The sequence below is a fragment of the Taudactylus pleione genome, unplaced genomic scaffold (assembly GCF_031769625.1).
Source record: "Taudactylus pleione unplaced genomic scaffold, aTauple2 ptg000139l, whole genome shotgun sequence".
Classification (NCBI taxonomy): Eukaryota; Metazoa; Chordata; class Amphibia; order Anura; family Myobatrachidae; genus Taudactylus; species Taudactylus pleione.
The window spans coordinates 1,530,858-1,553,788 of record NW_028284541.1 but is presented as its reverse complement, the minus strand read 5'-3'; the positions used below and the strand labels follow the sequence as shown (position 1 = coordinate 1,553,788).

At 44.8% G+C, this 22,931-nt stretch overlaps 1 protein-coding gene across 2 annotated transcripts in view; it reads left to right on the top strand.

Moving 5' to 3' along the window:
• AKT1 (AKT serine/threonine kinase 1) overlaps nt 1-22,931 on the top strand; it is a 128,522-nt gene that overhangs the window by 11,238 nt on the left and 94,353 nt on the right. For both annotated transcript variants that reach the window (XM_088473696.1, XM_088473694.1), the window contains exon 2: nt 1,955-2,079. In XM_088473696.1, the coding sequence (XP_088329822.1) occupies nt 2,034-2,079 (46 nt within the window). In that variant the 5' untranslated portion in view covers nt 1,955-2,033. The remainder of the gene's footprint in view (nt 1-1,954; nt 2,080-22,931) is intronic.

Below are 22,931 nucleotides of genomic sequence, written 5' to 3'. Positions count from 1 at the left end.
ACTCATTTATTGATGTTCTACCAGGCAGTTCATATACAATGATGTTCACAAGGAAAAAACACTATTTACATGGGATATGAGGCAAAAATGCATAATATATATACTGAATGGAAGTTTAGTTTTTATTCAATACACATACAACCCTAAAGGACAGTACAGGGTTGTGGTCATTTTGTCTCATGTTAGCATAAAGGTAATTAAGATGGTCCAACAGCGTAGCCTAACATGCCTGTCTCTAACTTGTGAGAGAAGCCAGGAGAGTCCGATTCAGTAGTTAGTAAAATAAAATTATGTCCATTACCAGGGTAGTACAGACAGAATACAGTTTCTGCTTTGATATATTGAATACCTGGACACTATGGTCGCCCGCTCTTCTTCTTTTTTTTTTTTTAATTGATACATCTGATTATATTGTTGGAGTACCTTGTTGTATTGAGCGTACATCTGGGGTGAAACAATCTGTCAAATGGATCATTACAATGCAAACTGAGGCAGCAGGGGGTTTCCTGAACATTTAGGGGGTTCGGTATATTTTGACAATAGTGACCATGTCAACCTAGTGATAATGTTCCCGACAACCAAATGGTCATAATGTTGACAATCCATTTCTAACGTATCCCTAATGCTAATTTCGATACTTCCACCATGTCGACACCATGAATGTTGACACAGTTAACGTCGACATACTGATTGCATAGCCCTGCAGGAGAAAGTGAGAAGTCGGAGGCTGGGATTTGGAGGAGCTCTGATTATTGGCCCTGCACTACGCCAGGCATGTGTGTCGGTTGTACTATTGTGCAGTCTATGGAAAGCTATAGTAGAAGGAGCAGGGTCCTCTAACAGCACATTGTAACAATGTGAGACTTCCGGTAAAGTGAATTAACATTTTTTTGGTGTGAAATGCATACATTATACTTTTTTTTTATAATGGTAAGACTCTCACCTTAAGGAGAACTGGTTATATTGTAGACAATACTTGTTTTAGATAGTGTGTAGTCCATTAAGTTCGCATACAAAATCACCCCCAACTTTTACTATGCTACCTACCTAGTTCCTCATGGGGTTTTGACGGCTTCATCACATAGTAAGTTTATTAGAAAGTACAGCTCGGGAGCGAGTGTAGTGCAGAATGTGAAACAACACTTGCCCTGAGCAGTAACAGCGTAGAAAACAATATACTTTGCACACTTACAAGGTGCACTAGGCAGGCGCATGTATTCTCTGAAGTGTGACCTGTTTGAAAGGGACTTCAGGCAAAGAAACATTTTATCAGTCAACACCTGTGTCAGTGCTGATAACTGTTCTTTCTCCAGGTAAAAACCACTGAAGACGTTAGGAGGTATATAGGTTGCTTTGGTTGGCTGGAGTGTTAGGGGCATTGGTCTGTGGTGATTGCTGTAATTATCCGTGGCATGGGTCCAATGGTTTATTTGTTGGCTGGCATATTTTCTTCCTTTGTAGTGTATTTCCAGTGTTTATTAAAATAATATACATCAGCTTTTCTGTCCTATTACTGTTATCAATATATTTATCTTCAATGGGCAGTGGAAATACTAAACATATTTTAAAACTTGACCCCTATGTACAGTATCTTGCATCTACCAAATACCTGTTACTGAGTGACTTACAAATATACTACATCTTTCCTCATTGATTCTAACTTGTGTATTCATCTGACTTTTATTGTTGTTGGATATGCCTATTTGCCATTTTGAAACATTTCAAGTAATATAACAATAGATCTGCCTGTTAAATGAGAAATTGTTTGGTGTCACTGACTTTAGAGTACCCACAATACAGTGTTAAAAATGTTGTAACACGATGGTGACTTTTAATCTGACAGGCCGTTATTAGTAGGACCATATGTCGCTGTAATATATGTATATATGTATATGTGTGTGTATATATATAATAATATTTTGTTTCTTGACACTTTAAATTTTCTTCTTTTTAGATATAACATACTTGTGCTGCTATAGTTTTCAAATCAACGTCTTGGCGAGAGCCGTCAACCGAGTCCCATTGCCGTAATTATGAATGAAGTAGCAATTGTAAAAGAAGGTTGGCTTCACAAACGAGGTAAGAGGTCTCAGATTTTTCTTGTAACATTTCGGATACCTCTGGTGTTGGGTTACCATAGGGTGAAGAGAAAAACAAAGTGAGAGAACATTAAAGGGATTTTATCACTTTCAGATTATTTGAACATGTGGGTTTGTGGTGCACACTTCACTTAATACCTTGTGGGGACAGTTACTTAACTGCGCTAATGGATGCTGTGTGAATTAAGTTGTGGTTCTGTCATTTTTCTTATACAGTTTAGAAAACACTTGATTCTATGTACACAAAACTGTATGTATAATTATTTTAATGCCAGTGTACATTACCCTCCTCTATAATAACCACCTTCACTATAACACTGGCTGGCGTATAGCCAGTAAGCGTGTCTATACTCAACTGTATCTAATGCAGGATGCACACAGCAGAGATGTGTTGTATGTCAGGGTAAGCATAAATAACTCTGCCTGGATGATAGAACGATGTGGCTGAAAGACAGAGAAGGCAGCGAGATAGATAAAACTGTATTTCAGAAGTGTTTAAGGATGACCTGTTCAAGCCGATTAAGACCTATGAAGCTGAAAATATGTTAATAAAAAACTGTATATTAGTTTGGTGTGAGGTGCCTACACCAATTCCTAAGAGTTGCCAATTGATGTCATGCAATGATTGAGGAGTTGACCTTGTTTTTTTTAATGTAAAACCAGTGCTTCTTAGAAATCAACTTTCTTCAAGGCAAAGGTAGGCCATTGTGGTGCTCTGTAGCTAGCAGAAGAGGTAGGCAAAGGCTATTCTAGCTTAGGAGCGTGGATCATGTCCTATCAGCTAATACGTATCCATGGAGCTAGGAGATTCCACCCAGCTGTCCTGATTGCATTCTCCTCCTATATACAGGACTGGAAAAACTGGCAAAGCGTTGTCACGCGGTCTGGTCTCTTGGGAGAAGTGCGCAGAGCTATGCAATTAGATACCAGCGAGCAGTGCAGAGAGGCAGCACATAATGCTTATTTATGCTCGCACCCTGCAGAGATGCGAGCAGAACTGAGCACTCACCGCTGCTTGCGAGTTTACTGCGGATCTCTAAATGAGCAGCTCCAGGAACTTTACCTAGGAGAACTAACCGCACGACACAACCTGTGCCCAATTGCACCTGCCCCATCTAGTGTTTCCTAGTGTTTGCATGGTCTTGTTAAATGATGCAGCACCTGTATTTGATGTGGAAATGTCCCTTAGATGGAAACTGGGGCCAGTGGGAGCTCTTTGTTTTATCAAACAGTCTGTTTTGTTTCCGCTGCATCACTGCCATTGTTTGGAATAGGTGACTTCTATTTTTCCTTTTTCATACTACAAAGGAATGCACAAGATGCTTTTATGGTTAGCTAAGCTTTATATTGTTTGTGTATCCCTGTTTTCTGGTTTAAACATAGGGATGCTTTAACTAAAAGCAGAAACGGCCTGCTTAATCCTCCATTCCATATATAATACAACATTCCCTTTTAGTATTCAGAGTAAATACTCTCTAGTATGACACAGATGAGTCATCTCCTTTTCTCTCCCCCTTGTAGCTGCCTTATTCAGTACAATTGCTCACAGCTTGGCCCCTGAGGGTCACTGGAGTGGGATTTACCATGTGGGCGGTGGCTCATGAGCCTGATCGTCTTTCTTCCAAAACATTCCTCCTCGCCACAAGGAAATAGGTTGAATACAATTAAGAATATAAAATAGCAAATAGAGATACTTTTTAGCATGGTCATAGATGATGAAAGCCTGTGTTTTGGTACATGAAATACTATATCTGACCTAACTTTTCCTCACATGTATCTGTCCACGTGGGCACTGAGACAGGGCTTTCAGGTACAACGTGCACAAGTTTATTAAATGGTGCTCCAAGGGGGGCGTAAGCATGCCCCCAAGATGATATGATCATACCCGTGGCTGCACGTGGCTTCTGAAGACAGCCACTGATATGGCCACGGCCCTCCACCATCCTAATAATGACACCTGAGTCTGACGGATATCTAGGCAGTTTCCCTGTTGGTCCAGATTAATGTATTCCGTTTTAATGTGGCTCTCCATGATAAAATGTTTTTATTTGTTTATTTATATCTACTTCTATAGCACTAGCATATTTCATTGTGCTGTATAGTTTCGAGACTTTCTCTGCTACTGAGCCCTGATGACGATGGTGTTAGTGGAGAAATCGGCAGAGGATAAGTATCTACCACCAGTTGCCTACTGGCACCTCATCGCTCGTTAATATTTAGTCTTGGCTTATGAGGCCTTTGCAATATTTTAATCACATTTTTATGATAAATGGGGATTTTACATGTACACCAGCAGATTATAATTTTGTTTTCCTTTTATATTTGTCATGAGAGCGTTTTATATCCTCTGTACCAGGGCCAGATTGGCCATCGGCCAGGAGGGCCAATGGACCAGTCCATCCGCAAAGCCTGGCCGTGCAGCTCCACCACCCGGCGCTATGCTCAGCCTGCTTGCAGAAAGACGGGTGCGCTTAGCATAGAGGGATGCCTTGGCTGTTTTACAGCTCCAGTCTGTTCCTGTTCTGGACACTAATGTCTTTGGCTTCTTGCGAATTGAATTGAATTGAGGTTGAATTCTCCTGAATATGTGTTTAGTACAAGAAACATATGTACACGACAAGTTGATTTAATTTACAATCTTCTATTTACCGTGATAAATATAGAAACAGAGATTTAAGGTTACATTTTATGATCATTGTAACCAAGACTTTTCTTTATAACCTCAAGCAGTAAAGTATTTAAACAAAGTACCATCATCTTTTTAACCTGTTTTTATTTCGAATGAAGGTTACAAATCCTTCCACTATTTAAAAGATGGTCTAGTTTTTTTCTTTTCTGTTCGTTTTGTTGTGAGAACTGCTACTTCCCTATGTATACTGTCACAGGGCAAATATAGTGTTTTTCTAGTGAAGGTGGAGAGTCCCCTTTTCAAAATGTCATTGAGTAATAAACTGTTTGGAAACCTGTAAAGAGATGCAGTATTCTTACCAACCATTTGTGGGTGTGACCTTTAGTGAGACGTAACCACTCAGTACAGACCTCTTCTAAATTAGACAGTAACACCGTGCGCCTAAGAGGAGATGACTGTTGATAGTAGCTCGCACTCAAACAAAAATGGGCCATTAATATACTGTATACATCTGTGTGTGGCTTTTTTTTTAACAGAATACGAGAATATATTTAGCAGTTAGGACTAGTGAAAAAAAAATATATATATATGTGGTCATTGAGTATCTTGTATTGTATCCAAAGCAACAAGCTTCCAAGACCCAGTTTGAGAGAAGGGGCTGATATTTCTCTGTAGAGGTATGGTGATATTTTACAGAGTGGTGAGGTTTGTGTTTCAGTGACTTGTAAATATGACTCTAGGTTTGAAAGATCATCCGCCCTGGTACAGTAGTTGATTCGGTCGGTTTTTGTGAATGTATATTATCCTGTCTGCTTTGTCGCACGTAACCGTTGTGTTAGAGACATTTGCAGAACCTGCACAGAGCTGATATGGGGAAGTTCAGCAATTTCACTTTGTCCGTGTCAGCGAAGCGTTTCATTCACAAGAATCTGCAGCTTGTTGAAGTTGTTGTTCCTGAAAATCATTTTCCATAACATTCAAAGTCTTTCCACCCCCCTCACAAGTAAACAAATCCCCTGTTGCTTCCTTTTTATGACAAAGTAAAACAAAATAGCTCTAAAAAAACCTATTGAAGCAACTTTGAAGCAACTTTTCCCCCTTACTTATTGTCCTCTACTCCAGTCCACTGTAAATGGCAACTTCACATCTACCATCTGTAAGAGATTTGAAATACCCTTTAGTCGAATAAAATTGCAGTTAGTGCCATTTAGTCTTAAGGTGCCCACAGACATAGCGATGTGTTCCCGATCAGCTGATGTACACGATTCCCCCCTGAACTCTCCCCAGGAGCTCCCCGGCAGTCCTTTTGGTGTGAAAAAGCTGCCAATGTGACACACGATCTATCGTGCCTCCTAACCACTCCAGTGCATCCTGACCTGAGATTGTCAGATCTGCCCTACAGCACAGCAGATCTGAAGATGCGATGTGCGACCTGCGGGGATGCGCATCACATCGTGATTGTGAGTGGGGACTCACGATTTTGGCATATTTTACACGATCTGTCATTCCAATGCGTCGGAATCGGCCAGATCTGGTAAAATATCGCTATGTGTGTGGGCAGCTTTAATCTATCGGATAACTATGGGTATCACCGAGGAGATCGATTAATTATCAACACTTATATTTAAAACGGTGGGGGGGGGGCTACCTATAAATAAGGAGTCCTGGACCCTTTGTTATAGAACCCGGCAGTGACTAAGATTACGGTTTAATATAATATACTGTGTAAATTATATCTGGGGGGGTATCCACTTATAACCTGTTTTCTCTGAAAAGTTTTCACCGGTGAAAACTTTTCTCTAAAAATGGTTATCGGGCTATAGCCTATCCTATTAGCTACGCTTTTTGTATAGGAATTATCACAAATTTCTTTTCACCACCAGGTTGTAAGTTGTGCAAAACCCTTATTTTTGGCTAAATACAGTCAGGTGCATAATTATTGGGACATTGACAGAATTTTCATATTTTGGCCTCTATTCACCACCACAATGGATTTGAAATGAAACAAACAAGATGTGCTTTAACTGCAGACTTTCAGATTTAATTTGAGGGTAATTACATCCAAATCAGGTGAGCGGTGTAGGAATTACAACTGTTTCTATATGTGCCTCCCACTTTTTAAGGGGCCAAAAGTAATGGGACTATCAACTCAAAAGCTATTTCATGGACAGATGTGGGCTATTCCCTCGTTATTTCATTATCAATTAAGCTGGTAAAAGGTCTGGAGTTGATTCTAGGTGTGACATTTGCATTTGGAATCAGTTGCTGTCGACTCTCAATATGAGATCCAAAGAGTTGTCACTATCAGTGAAGCAAGCCATCATTAGGCTGAAAAATCAAAACAAACCCATCATAGAGATAGCAAAAACATTAGGTGTGGCCAAATCAACTGTGTGGAATATTCTTAAAACGAAAGAACGCACCGGAGGGTGCAGCAACACCAAAAGACCCGGAAGACCACGGAAAACAACTGTGGTGGATGACAGAAGAAAAACCCCTTCGCAACAGTTGGCCAAATCAAGAACACTCTCCAGGAGGTAGGTGTATATGTGTCAAAGTCAACAATCAAGAGAAGACTTCACAAGAGTGAATATAGAGGGTTCACCACAAGATGTAAACCATTGGTGAGCCAGAATTAGAGTTTTCCAAACAGCATCTAAAAAAGCCATTACAGTTCTGGAACAACATCCTATGGACAGATGAGACAAAGATAAACTTGTACCAGAGTGATGGGAAGAGAAGAGTATGGAGAAGGAAAGGAACTGCTCATGATCCAAAATATACCACCTCATCAGTGAAGCATGGTGGTGGTAGTGTCATGGCGTGGGCATGTATGGCTGCCAATGGAACTGGTTCCCTTGTATTTATTGATGATGTGACTGCTGACAAAAGCAGCAGAATGAATTCTGAAGTGTTTCAGGCAATATTATATGCTCATATTCAGTCAAATGCTTCAGAACTCATTGGACGGCGCTTCACAGTGCAGATGGACAATGACCCGAAGCATACTGCAAAAGCAACCAAAGAGTTTTTTAAGGCTAAAAAGTGGAATGTTATGCAGTGGCCAAGTCAATCCCCTGACCTGAATCCGATTGAGCATGCATTTCACTTGATGAAGACAAAACTGAAGGGAAAATGCCCCAAGAACAAGCAGGAACTGAAGACATTTGCAGTAGAGGCCTGGCAGAGCATCACCAGGGATGAAACCCAGCATTTGGTGATGTCTATGCGTTCCAGACTTCAGGCTGTAATTGCCTGCAAAGGATTCGCAACAAAGTATTAAAAAGTGAAAGTTAGATTTAGGATTGTTTAGTTTGTCCCATTACTTTTGGCCCCTTAAAAAGTGGGAGGTACATATACACCGTTCACCCGATTTGGATGTAATTACCCTCAAATTAAATCTGAAAGTCTGCAGTTAAAGCACATCTTGTTTGATTCATTTCAAAGCCATTGTGGTGGTGAATAGAGGCCAAAATATGAAAATTCTGTCAATGTCCCAATATTTATGCACCTGACTGTATGTCAGGACTTGGTGCAGAACCACTGGAACACCCTCCTTAATGACTAATTAGGCATCAATAATGTTTGAATTGGCTTAATTTGGCCAGAATTACATGTCTTTTCTGTGGTGGAAAAATAAAAAGTGTTGGAAAATGGGTTTAAAATAGGGGGACAAGTATGGATGGGACGGGTGTTTTAAACAGAGTCGCTATGTAATGCTGGCTGTCGGGATGCTTCCTGTCAAAATATCGACAGCGGCATCCCAATGGCTGGTATCTCAACAGGGGTCGGGTAAATATACTTACCCTTCTCCCCCTAATCCTCTCTTTTTGTAGCCTAACCCTAACCCTCCCCTTTTAGTGCCTTAACCTTATGTTTCCCTCCCTTCTTGCCTAAACCTAACCCTCCCCCCTTAGTGCCTAACCCTAAACCACCCCCAGTGGTGCCTAACCCTAACCCTCCCCCCTAGGGATTCCTAACCCAAACCTCCCCCCCCCAAAACTTAACGCTAACCCCACTATGATACCTAAACCTAATCCCCACACCCCACCCCTGCTGCTAACGCTAAGGATGCCGCGGACTAACCTCAATCGGGCTGGCGTCTGTCTGAATTCCAGCGTTGGGATTACGGTAGTCGTCGGTATTTTGACACCTATCTTAAGGCCCTTGTCGAGCTTCCCCTGTTGAATTTCATCGCGGCCGTTGGTCTCATAACTACATCCCGTTTTAAACATTGGAGGTGGAAGTGACTGATGTATTGTTTTTTTTTTTTTTTTTTTAAATGACGCAAAAATATACTTACACCCATTTTATTGTACCCCTAATTTAACTACAGCATTTATTTTAGCCAAAAATATTGCTTTCTTTCCTTCACTGTTAGCGATAAATACATATAACAGCCGTTTGACAACATTTAAGACCCTCAAACCCTTGGATTATGGCCACTAACACACTTCTATACAATTACCCTTCCTTATTTTACCTTTTTTGGGGGTACAGGCTGATTTCCCTATTTTCACCTGTACAAGAATTATCGTGCGAATTTGGTATCTCCAGTTTTACAACAGGATAGCATGATAAAGGGGAGCGTTCACTTCAAACATGCGATAAACTGCAAATTTGGGCGAATGTTCAGAAAAGATTTCTCTGGAGAAAACTTTTCGTTGTCACAGCTAATTGGATTTCCCCCTGAGAGGCTTTGGGTATCGAGCTTTTATATGGAACCTATTTCTCCTTGATGATTTGTAATGGATTTGGGTTTTTTGCTTCTCACTTGCTGTCTCTCCCCCTCTGTGTCACCCCTGTCTGTCTGCCACTCCCCTTAGACTGTGAGCTCTCAACGAGCAGGGCCCTGTTCCCTCGTGCATTTTCTTCTCTCCCTTATACCATCATCTCACCTACTGCCAACAACGGCACCAAACCTTTGCGTTTTGCCGCTCTGCTACTTATTTGGGTATTGTGACCTCTGATGCAGAAACGTTTGTTAACTTTGTCTATATCCTGCAATGTTTTCTACTGGAAGTCACTGTTTTTTTTTTTCCTGTTTTGTTCATACTGTTTTTGTTTATGTACTTTGTACGGTTCTGCGTACCCCTTGTGGCGCCATATAAAAAAAGGTTGATGATGATAATAAAACAAGACCTGAAGTGATGGCATCAGAACGTGAGCTGGAATTTATATACATAAATGCTTATACGTACATAAATATTTGAGTCTTTGATTATTATTTATAACATTAAAAGTTGTGTAGTTTTAGAATTCATGGGCAGGTGGAATTGGTTAGGTACTTTCCATTAGTATAGAATTACTAGGAGAATTTGCTCTTCCCATCTCAGAACGTGTACAGTGACCAGGGGTTTTCTCCAACAAACAATATGTGGTGGGAAAAAAAAATAGTTCTATAAAGTTTCAATGAATCTAACCATAATAGTTTTTTTTTTTCCCTCATGAACACAATGTATTGGATGACAGATCTCCTCCGTATTTTAGTGAAAGCTCTACTGCCCAAGATTATTGACCTTAAGATGGGTACACACCGGCAGATATATTTAATTAATCGGCCAATATATCGTGTGCCCGTCGGCCAGTGTGTACCAGCAATGTGCCTGTGAACGACGTCGTTCAGACATACCGTGTCGGCTGAGCTGCACAACCGATGGCAGATATATCTGTCCATCGCGCTGTGTGTACCCGCGGCCAGATGACAGGTGATGGTTGTTCAATGTGTTTGAATATCCACCATCTGCAGATCAGTCGATAGCTAGTTTTTAGTTGTGTATCCAACTTTACTGTGCATAACATTAACTCCACAGTTGTGCTGTTTCCTTCTGTCCATTATATCTGATATATCCTTTTAAAAAGTTTCTCCTCTCAACCATAAAACAAATAATTGCCATTTGTTCCATTAATTAAAGTATAATGATTAATTCCCATGAGTAAAATAAAATATATTGTGTGTTTATATGGGGTGCAGTCACCATGTCGACACAGTGTCAACAGTTGTGATGTCGACATGCACATCTCGACATCTGCATAAAGTTGACATGTCCATATTGTTGAAATGTGAAATCTGGACATTCGGCACAATGCCGACAACAGGACTAGGCTGTGGGAGGGTGGGTTAGGCTTCGGGAGGGAGAATTCGGTTTAGGCATAAGGGTAAGGGATAGGGGTAACGTATTTACTGCTGGAAGCGCTTCATCAGATGACACTGCGGGAACTCTGCGTCTGCTGACCGTGGGCCATAACACACCACGGTAGGTAATTAATGGTGCTGCACCACCGGGACCGTTTTATGGACATTCTCATCATGCCCACATTTCATCAGTGTCGACTGAGGAGGCCAATTATTTTTCAATCCTGGGATTTGGGATTGAAAAAATGCTCAACCCAGGATACCCCCGGGATTGAGTTTGTCAATCCCGGGGGATTTATTCTGTACTTTTCCTTTTCCTATATATATTTTTTCCCTATGGGCATGTGTTGGACCATTAATGTTATTTTATTCCTGTGGTGTTAGGGTTTAGCTGGTCCCCAACACCACAGGTATAATATAATAGCACAGGCCCACAGGAAAAAAATAAATCTTTCATGCCACCCCCCCCCCAACAGTGTCCACAGGAATAAAATAACTTTCAGGGCCCCCAGCCGAGTCCTTCCCTAGACCCCCTTGCTACATACCTAGATACCACAAACCTTACTACCTAGATGCCACAGGGTGACAGGAATTATCAAATAAAGTATACATAATCATCATGGGCCAGCCCCACAGGAAAATTGTAAAATTGTCATGCTGCCGCATTGCGTTCTCCCCCCGCCCAGGAATAAAATAACTTCACTGACTCCAGTGTCAGTCCACTCCTCTCCTGTCACTTTGTCCTCCTCTCCAAAAGAGCAGCCGGGTAGCGTCTGAGCCGAGTGTTCAGCGCTGGCCGGCATGCCGCATAAAGTAGAATGTGAAAGCACTCATGCGCAGCTCAATCCCAAAATTAACATCCCGGCAATTTTAGGCCCAAATGCCGTGATCCCGCTTATCCCGGGATTGGCCACCCTAGTGACGACGTGCTGCATGTCGACAAAACAAACCGAACCCTGTGTATGTTTATACATATGTTTATACAGTTAGGTTCATATATATTTGGACACTGACCCTATTTTCATAATTTTGGCTGTACGCCACCACAATGGTTTGGAAATGAAACAATGGAGTGTTGAACAAAACATTATATGAAACGTTTAGGAATTGCAACCAGCTTTATACACCTTCCCCTATTTTCAGGGGTTCAAATGTATTTGGGAAAATTAACATAATCATAAATAAAATGTAAATTTTTAATGCCTTGCAAAGAATCTTTTGTAGGCAATGACTGCCTGAAGTGTGGAACCCATGGACATCACCAAATGCTGGGTTTCCTCCTTTGTTAAGCTTTGCCTTTACTGCAGCTGTCTTCAGTTGTTGTGTTTTTCGTGGACCTTTCTGCCTGTCTTCAGCAAGCGAAATGTATTCTTGATCGGGTTGTGATGAGTTGAGTGACTCGGCCATTGCAGAACATTCCACTTCTTTGCCCTAAACTCCTGGGTTGCCTTTGCAGTATGTTTTGAGGCATTGCCCATCTGTACTGTGAAGCACCGTCCTATCAACTTTGCTGAATTTGGCTGAATCTGAGCAGACAGTATATCCCTATACACTTAACAATTCATCCATCTTCTTCTGTCTTCTGTAACATCATCAATAAACACTAGTGACCCAGAGCCATTGGAAGCCACACATGCCCATGCCATCACACTGCCTCCACCGTGTATTACAGATGGTGTGGTATGCTTCGGATCATGAGCCATTCCACAGGGCCGAAACTAGGATTTTTGTCACCAGGGGCAAGACAGTAATTTGGCGCCTCCCCTGGTAATTCCCTCTGCAGCAGTGCCCCTATAGTAATGTCCCCTGAGGTAATGCCCCTGTAGTAGTGCCCATATAGTAATGCCCCTGTAGTAGTGCCCATATGATAATGCCCCCATAGCAATGCCCCTGTAGTAGTGCCCATATTGTAATGCCCATATGTTAATACCCAATAGTAATGCCCTGTACCATGCTCCCATACTAATGCCCTTGTGGTAATGCCCATGCCCCCATTATAATGCACTTTAAAATCACATTCAGTAACCAACTGTAACTTGAATATATTTTGGTTAACAGCTTATATAAAAATTGTCAGTGTCCAAATATATATATGGACCGGACTGTATGCCCATGCCCCCACAATAATGCCCCTGTGGTAATGCCTCTGTAGTGCCCATGCCCCAGTAGTAATGCCCCTGTAGTGCTCATGCCCCTGTAGTAATACTCCTGTAGTGCTCATGCCCCTGTAGTGCCCATGCCCCCATAGTAATGCCCCTGTGGTAATGCCCATGCCACCATAGTAATGCCCGTGTGGTAATTCCCATGCCCCCATAATAATGCCACTGTAGTGCTCAAGCCCCGTTAGTAATGCACCTTATTGCCCATGCCGCCATTATAATGCCCCTGTGGTAATGCCCATGCCCCCATAGTAATGCCCCTGTGATAATGCCCATGCCACCATAGTAATGCCCCTGTGATAATGCCCATGTAGTGCAGCTTATTAAAAAAAAAATACTTACCTTGAACCCAGCTCTTGCATCCAGCGTCGCGTCCGGGTCCGCCGGCTGCTCCTCGGAACTATGGGGGAGACGTCATGACGTCTCCCCCCATAGTGCCCATGGGGAGAGCCGGAAGCTGGAGTTCGGGAGAGAACTCCAGCCTCTGGCTACACCGCGTCGCTGCAGAGAAGGAGCCGGGCGCCCGCTGGTAATAAATATTACCAGCGGACGTCCGGCTTGGAACATCTCTGCAGCGCCGGGCTGGAGGTCACTGGCACCGGTGCACCTCCAGCCCCCCCCCCCCCCTAGTTGCGGCCCTGCTTTCCAAGCTTTCTCTATACCTCATTCTTCTTATCATTCTGGTACAGGTTGATCTTCGTTTCATCTGTCCAAAGATCCTGTTCCAGGACTGGGCTGACTTTTTATTATGTCTAGTCTGGCCTTTCTATTCTTGAACCTCATGAATTGTTTGCACTTTGTGATGAACCCTATGTATTTCTCTAGTGAAGTCTTCTCTTTATGGTAGATTTGGATAATGATATGCCTGCCTCTTGGAGAGTGTTCTTCACTTGGTTGGATGGTGTGAGGCTGTTGTCTTCCATGGACGTCCAGGCCTCTTTGTGTTGCCAAGCTCACCAGTGCATTCTTTTTTTGTTTTTCGCAGGGTGTAGCAAACTGCTGGTTTGGCCCATCCTAAGGTTTCAGCTATATCTCTGATGGATTATTTTTGCTTTTGCAGCCTAAGTATGGCCAGTTTCACTTGCATTGAGAGCTCCTTTGGCCGCATATTGTGGGTTGACAGCAACAGCTTCCAAATGCAAATGCCACACTTGGAATCAACTCTAGATCTTAATAGTTACATACATAATGAAGTTATAGCCCACACCTGTCTATGAAACAGCTTTTGTGTCAATTGTCAAATTACTTTCCTTCAATTTGGATGTTGATACCTTCAAATTAAATCTGATAGTCTGCACTTTAAAATCACATTCAGTAACCAACTGTAACTTGAATATATTTTGGTAAACAGCTTATATAAAAATGGTCAGTGTCCAAATATATATATGGACCGAACTGTATGTGGGCGGGATGTACTAATCATCGCATTCTGCGCCTGATTCAGACCCGGACGCTATTTGCAGACGGTCGTTCCAAAAAAGGGGCCGGCTATTTAAATTGAGCGCTTGCTGTTTGCGGTTTGTTGACGCCTCTATGTCTGAGCGAGCGAACTAAAAATGCGCTCGCTATTTTGTCAAGACGCCTCTTTGCCGTTCGCATTACACGTCATCTCTAGTATTTATTAGATTAATCAGGAACTTCGAAAGGCATCTGAACTGCTCGCAGTGCTTGTGGTAGGTTTTTCTTTCCCCTAATACTGCGAGCAGTTCAGGCTAAAAGACAACCAAGTGACGTGGTCGATGATGCTCCTTTACTAATTATGCACTCCCATTAAACGCCCTTTTGACCGTTAGGCACGCCTGCGTTTGGATCTCCACTCCCCCGTTTTCAAGCACCTTCCCCTGTTACCACCCACAAACGGTACATTCTGTCAATCAAATTAGCAGCCCCTCGCTGTTGTGCGAGCGCACGATGTCCGACTACAATTACTGGTTTGCGCATGCGCAATACGACGCATACGTATGCGCAGTTGTGCGAACATCACTCAGAGCGAACGAGCGTCCGCTTACGAGCGGTTCTGAATCAGGCCCTCTGTACATAACGCCCATTATCGGGTACATATCGGCGATAATATCAACGGTATGTACCTAGAATATCACAAAGGACAGCTCTCCCGGTAAGAGGTGTCCTTTGCCATAGAGGGACTTCCGGGTTTATGACCCAGAAGTCCCTCTGGCATCATTCTGCCCATGCACAGAAGGACTCGCGCACTGCGGGGGGAGCTGGGAGGGATCCGATTGGATCCCTCTCCAGGGACATCCTGAAAAGAAGCCCATGGGCTTATATTGGGCAAGGCCATCACCCACCAGGACGAAGCTGCATTCTGGTGCTTAGTACATATGACACTTTCGGGGGTTTTACTGCATTTCTTGATTTTTGGTGGTTTTACTGCATGTGTGGCCCTTAGTACATCCCACCCTGTATGTGTTAATTACATTGGAACGTCAGTAAAGAAAGTGTTGCTGCCATTTGTGTTAAAATCCCAGAGTGCCACCAACCTTGTCAACTGTGACTATTATACATGCAGATGTCATCAGCGCTCAGCTGCAGATAGCTACTGTATATAAACAAGAAGGTGGCTAGGAAATGTGTGTTTTTCCAGACTCTGATCTAGAAGATGGTGTTCCTCTCCTCCATGTGGAAAGTATTTTAAGGCTGCAGCATGTGTTCGATTCTGTTTATACATCAATAAAAAGTTCCTGTTTAATTATATTTTCTAGTTCCTATCTAGCGTATCTGCTAACCTATATCTTATAAACCCCACCCCCCATCTCTTGGTTGATTTTTTCCAAACTGATGGGGTCCATTCATTATGTTAAATATCGGGGGCCCGACGGCCCCTGATTATTAAGTATCCAACTTGCTGCGAGGAGCAGCGGTGGATACAAAATCACAGGAGCAATTTAACATTGCTCCAGTGCGGAGATGGCCTATCCGAAAATCCGTTGTCTGCGCAATCCCCTTCACTGTTACTTCCGTAGCAGTGAAACTTAGCATGGCCGAGTATGATTCGGCAGTGCCATTATAGGGTTTACGCAGGAGCACAATGCCCTGTCGGAAGGAGCCACACAGAGGAAGAAGGATCTGAGGAAGGGTCTTCGCAAACCCAGGACTCTTTCCCTTAGGGATGAAGCGGGGGTGCGGGAGCAAACGCTATCTGAAAAATATATTTTCGAAGCTTGATGAATTTAGGTCCCCATACTAGTGTATGAGGACAGATTAGGACTGAAAAGTTAACAGGAGATATCAGTAATATTTCCTGCATTACCTTTACAATGAATAGGCCCGATCCTTAATTTTCACCTACTTTTGTAGAAATTAAGTTGAATAGGCCCCTTACTGAGTCAGATTTCTGCAGATTTCCAATAGTTTTAAGTGGCAAACATGTCAAATGTGACAAATAGTGGGCAGTGCGGCTTCTGTGATGCCATTTCGAGCTCTGGGCTTGATTCAGACCCACTCGCTAGATGCGTTCACACGCAGCAAAAGTATGCAAATCCGCGATCACACGGCAAGGCATTAGCACGCCCACTACGTCTTGGCGTACGATCGCGGTGTGTATGCAGACGCTCACCAGCCTGCTTTAACACACCCACTTATGCACGTCATCTCCAGGATGTGTATGCAACCATCGGTAACATCAAGTACCATCGGAAGCGAACGCAACACTTGTGGCTGACCATAGCCTACCGCAAGCACTGCGAGTGCTTCAGTGTGATTTTCAACCATGTGACGTGTACTATGACACTGCGTCCTAATTATGCATGATTTTTAAACGGCGTTAAGACTCTCAGACACGCCTGCGTCCGCACCACCACTCCCCCATTTCCATCAAGCAACCCCTGTCACCACCCACAAACGGCATGTCCTGTCACTCATTCTAGCGAGCTGTCTATGCGCAGCGAGCAAACTCTTCCCGATTGCATTGACTAGTTTGCGCACTGCGAGGCATGCGCACTGCGATGCATTCGCAGAATGCAAACATCGGCAGGCTGCGTTTGAACGCATCCTAGCGAGCGGGTCTGAATCAGGTCCTCTGTTCTCACTATAACACCCTTCCCCTGCCATCATATGCTGAGAGCCTGTATCTTTGTCAGCAATTCCCCTCTCTTCATAATATCCCCCAATCCCCTGTATATCATGTCCCATCAATCACTCTCTCCCCTCACTTGCCTGTGACCTGACCAGTTGGTTCCTGCTCGCTTCTCCTGCTCATGCTTCCACTGCGCATGCTCTGCAACTTCCTTTTCGGGGAAGAAGTGAAGATCACATTCCCTTTCCCTCTTATATTATGCCATACAGAAGTGCTCCCAGAAGAGTATTTTATGTAGTACATTTTATATAGCACATGCTGCACTTCTTAGTCCCCAGCTCCTCCTGTGCAGGAGATAATTAGGCTGCTAAGTGAAGTGGAGGGTGCTGCTGCTCCGCTAGGACTCACTGTCAGCCCATCTGAAGATTTAGGTAGGCAACCTGTTATGGAACTTCTGGCAGACGGGGCATGATGGTACTTCTAGTTCTGCAACAGCTGTAGAGCCACAGGACGCCGGTTGCTTATGTAGTAAGAATTAGAATTTGGCCTTATGTTATCTGCTGCAATACATTTTATATCCAATCCTTGTGTGTATAGAAAGATATGTGTGTGGATCATGTTGTCTACAGGAGGAAAAACGACTAATGTCGTCTACAAGGCAATCTTATAAGACCTCTGTTAAAAAAAGACTATCACCGTAAATTCAAAAGTACTCCCGAGGCGGGCCCCGACTTTGCACTGGAGCAATTTAATCTCACCACAACTCCCTGCTTCTCACTCCTGCCCCCTGCATCTCACCAGTGTCACCACAACCCCCTGCTTCTCACTCCTGCCCCCTGCATCTCACCAGTGTCACCACAACCCCCTGCTTCTCACTCCTGCCCCCTGCATCTCACCAGTGTCACCACAACTCCCTGCTTCTCACTCCTGCCCCCTGCATCTCACCAGTGTCACCACAACCCCCTGCTTCTCACTCCTGCTTCCAGCATCTCACCAGTGTCACCACAACCTCCTGCTTCTCACTCCTGCCCCCTGCATCTCACCAGTGTCACCACAACCCCCTGCTTCTCACTTCTGCCCCCTGCATCTCACCAGTGTCACCATAACCTCGTGCTTCTCACTCCTGCCCCCTGCATCTCACCAGTGTCACCACAACCCCCTGCTTCTCACTCCTGCCCCCTGCATCTCACCAGTGTCACCACAACCCCCTGCTTCTCACTCCTGCCCCCTGCATCTCACCAGTGTCACCACAACCCCCTGCTTCTCACTCCTGCCCCCTGCATCTCACCAGTGTCACCACAACTCCCTGCTTCTCACTCCTGCCCCCTGCATCTCACCAGTGTCACCACAACCCCCTGCTTCTCACTCCTGCCCCCAGCATCTCACCAGTGTCACCACAACCTCCTGCTTCTCACTCCTGCCCCCTGCATCTCACCAGTGTAACCACAACCCCCTGCTTCTCACTTCTGCCCCCTGCATCTCACCAGTGTCACCATAACCTCGTGCTTCTCACTCCTGCCCCCTGCATCTCACCAGTGTCACCACAACCCCCTGCTTCTCACCCCTGCCCTCTGCTTCTCACCAGTGTCATCACAACCCCCTGCTTCTCACTCCTGCCCCCTGCATCTCACCAGTGTCACCACAACCCCCTGCTTCTCACTCCTGCCCCCTGCATCTCACCAGTGTCACCACAACCCCGTGCTTCTCATTCCTGCCCCCTGCATCTCACCAGTATCACCACAACCCCCTGCTTCTCACTCCTGCCCCCTGCATCTCACCAGTGTCACCACAACCCCCTGCTTCTCACTCCTGCCCCCAGCATCTCACCAGTGTCACCACAACCTCCTGCTTCTCACTCCTGCCCCCTGCATCTCACCAGTGTCACCACAACCCCCTGCTTCTCACTCCTGCCCCCTGCATCTCACCAGTGTCACCATAACCCCCTGCTTCTCACTCCTGCCCCCTGCATCTCACCAGTATCACCATAACCCCCTGCTTCTCACTCCTGCCCCCTGCATCTCACCAGTATCGCCACAACCCCCTGCTTCTCACTCCTGCTCCCTGCATCTCACCAGTGTCACCACAACCTCCTGCTTCTCACTCCTGCCCCCTGCATCTCACCAGTGTCACCACAACCCCCTGCTTCTCACTCCTGCCCCCTGCATCTCACCAGTGTCACCACAACCTCGTGCTTCTCACTCCTGCCCCCTGCATCTCACCAGTGTCACCACAACCCCGTGCTTCTCACTCCTGCCCCCTGCATCTCACCAGTGTCACCACAACCCCCTGCTTCTCACTCCTGCATCTCACCAGTGTCACCACAACCCCCTGCTTCTCACTCCTGCATCTCACCAGTGTCACCACAACCCCTGCTTCTCACTCCCGCCCCCTGCATCTCACCAGTGTTGCCACAACCCCAACTGCTGCTACTCTGCAGCTGGCCACTGGGATGTTCTGGGAAGGGCAGAAGGATCATGGATGAGATACTTGTATTGCAGCTACCGTAAGCACATCAGCATGTCCCCGAGGCTGGGGCAGCTGTGCATATTTCCACAGCCTCCATGCGCACCCTTCCCCGGCTGCTGAATATGGAAATGACCAATGTCCTCTTTGCACAATGCTCCCTGTATTTCCTTGGCTTCCTGTTCAGCTTTCTCGCCATGATGGTGCCTCCTGTTCACCGAGAGCGTGTGGCTGAGCGGGAACATCACGCTTTAGAGGGAGCACTTCGCGGTGGGGCAATGATAGCCGGAGTCCGCCCGCAGGTACAGCAATAGGGATGGACATCGGAATCTGATGATTACTAACCATCCATGTTTTTGTTATGATGGTGGTGTTGTTACCAATTGACGGTGACGGTCCAATGTTTGCCACCATCGAATGGAAATCATTTGATGGTGTTCCGATGGTGGTTTGTTTTTATTAAATACCTGATATGTATGCCTTCCCTGGCTCCTTCCTGGCTACTGTGTCTGCATCAGGGCATCTTCATGGGTTCGTTGGAGGCTGTGTCTCAGACGTAACCCTGCTCAGTCCCTGACTCTTTCCCCTATCTAGGCTGCTGCTAAGCAACAGGGCACATTGCAATCTCTGATTGGCTCTCACTGGGGCCTATTCATCAACACTAAATGGCTCGGTAACCATGCGGAAACACTAGTTTTTGCATATTTAAGTCACGGGGCCATTCTTCATCAGGGGTCTGGTAGGACCACCTGATATTCAGCAAACTCCAAAAACTGAAAGTTTTCAGAGTCTGCTTGCGAGGACAAGCACCATCTTCAGACGGCGCTTGTTCTCTGAATCCTGCTCCTTCCTGTGGGAAGGTGTTCCAGGGATGCGAAGAGGGATCTGAGCGGATCCCTTCGCCACCTCCTCACTACTTCCCCAGCAGCTGTGCGCATGCTTAGCTGGGGTGACGGGGAAGAGGTAAGTAATACATCTACTTCTGTAGCAGCGATACTAACTGAGGGGGCAGCTTTTCGGAGCAGCTGTCCCCGGACCAGAGCAGTGATGAATTGGTCCGGTGTCAAGTTTTCCCCGCTGCAAGTTGTAAACTTAAGTATCCCTCGCAGGGAGATGATAACATAGTCATCAGGGACCATACGGCCTCCAATGATGAATAGGCCTCACTGTCTCTTTCTGTTTCAGCACCATGACCAGCTCCTATACAGCAGCTTGGTGCAAGATCTTTTTCTGTGACTTTGCTTCACTAAAATAATCACTGCTCGGCTGCCTTTTATCACAGATGACTGGTTCATACACCTGAACCTTCCTTGACCAATGCTGTATAGAATAGGGAAAACCCCATCAAAATTCATCTTGTTCTAGAAATTAGCCCGAATGAACAGGCAGACCCCTAAATATATATAATATTGGTATTTTACATTCAGATTTACACATACAGGTTGCTCTGGGATTCCTAGTTCGACAGCAGCAGGAGCTCCACTGGTTAATTGCGTTGGGGCGATGACATATTTTAACCTCTTCTTCAACTGTCCGATTACAGTTGCTGTTAAGCTTCTTATCGTGTAGTAGCAACTATAGCCATCCGTTACTAGAGTACAGTATTACACACCCCTCTCCTAAAACTATGCATGACACAATATCCTGTTGTTTTGTTGAACTGTTTATAGCTTCACATGTGGAGGAAGCTCGAGACCTACATATTTCCAGAAATTATGAAGCGGCGGAAGAGAAGTTATGGGGAAGAACAGTTTGGTTTAGACTGATTAATTATATTCAGTTTCAGTGCTATCAACATTATGTCACAGTTTTGGTATTGTGTATCACTTTATCTTTTTTTACACACCTGAGCGACCCAGCAGCCGGCCGACCGTCACGTAGACCAAGTGATCGATTTGGTAAGCACACTTATTAATCGGCCGCTCGATTTGTCTGGCCAGAAATCACACCTGGGTGGGCAGTTAAATATCCCGCCCAGTTGTGGTGTTGGTGGCGGCTGCTGCGGTTAGTGTAATGGGTCGGTCGGTGGGTTGCTTGAACACACTGGCAAATGCGTACAATATATCTGCAAAATATCTCGTATCTGCTGTGCTGCACGGGCCAGACAATGTATCTGTTAACGAAGCCACCCCCCGATCTACGAGCAGCCGCACGTAATAATATGTCATTCGTTGGTTGTACGAGCGATCTATGGCATAGTGTGAACAGCATTAGATTGTGAATCTGACATTCTGCTAAACACATTGGTGCTAATCCAGAGTTGAGTGGAAAGATGGGCTTGGTCCTGCAGCTTAGATGCTTATAACTCCGCATACGGGTGAATATCCTTGTTTTTCTTTCCGACTCTTTTTTTAAAGCACCTTTACGACCTAAAGGAGTGACCTTCTTTTTTCTTTATCACCACTTCAGAATGGCTACAGAACAGGAGTGTGTGAGCGGGATGACCAGTGAGAAATGAGAAGCAGCTGTGTGTCAGCAATTGCAGCTTATTTATTAATCCCCTTCGCTCATACCCATCTCCAAAAACATTGCACACCCCTGGTGTTCACCTGGGACTAGCCGTAGAACCAGGGGGAGTTTGGTTGGAAAGAACAGCCCGGTGGCTGGTAAGGCAGCTTTAACCACACAAAGGGCCCAACTTCGTTTTGAAGCAAGTCCATAAAATGAGCTTTAAACCTCTCACACCAGTAAAAAATATAGGGGGTCATTCAGACCCGCTCGCAAGTGGGTCAATGTTCCCCACTGCGCATGCGCATGACGGAGGGAGCTTCCTATATCCTATCCTATACATTACACGAACATAGAGGCCTGATTCAGGGATTTCCGCAATGCCGATATTTACACAGATTGAGTCGTTTTTAGCCAGTGCACATGTGTGAAAGCCGCACTGTCCACACTCAGCGAGTGGCTTGCGATTACGCTCGTACAGAGGATTCACGCGCAAAGTGAGTGAGGGGGTAGTTAGTGCTTGGGGGAGGTAACGTGGGGTGGCTAAGTAACTGCAGGCGTGTCGTGACCAGTTAAACGCCGTTCATGGGCGTGTATAAATGAGCCCTTGTGGTCTCCTCCGCAGCATGAGAGCTCTCTGCGTGTCAGGAGAGCTGCAGTGCTTGTGCCTGGTCAGACTTAATTTAGAATCTGCGTGGCTGCCCGATCTGCGTCAATGTTACAGCTGTTGCACATCATCGGACAGATATGTAATGGACAGCAGTGGGCGTCCCTATGCTCGGATAAGCTTTGGAAAACATTAACATATTTTCATTAATGCAATCCATAAGAGATCGCAGTTGCGATTGCATTAGCGCAAATCTTGGAATCGGGACCATAGTTTAAGTACCTTCATCTATTTACTTGTTTGATTTTTTTAAACCCATAGCATCCTGTAATTGTATATCCATGTAATGTTTCATGT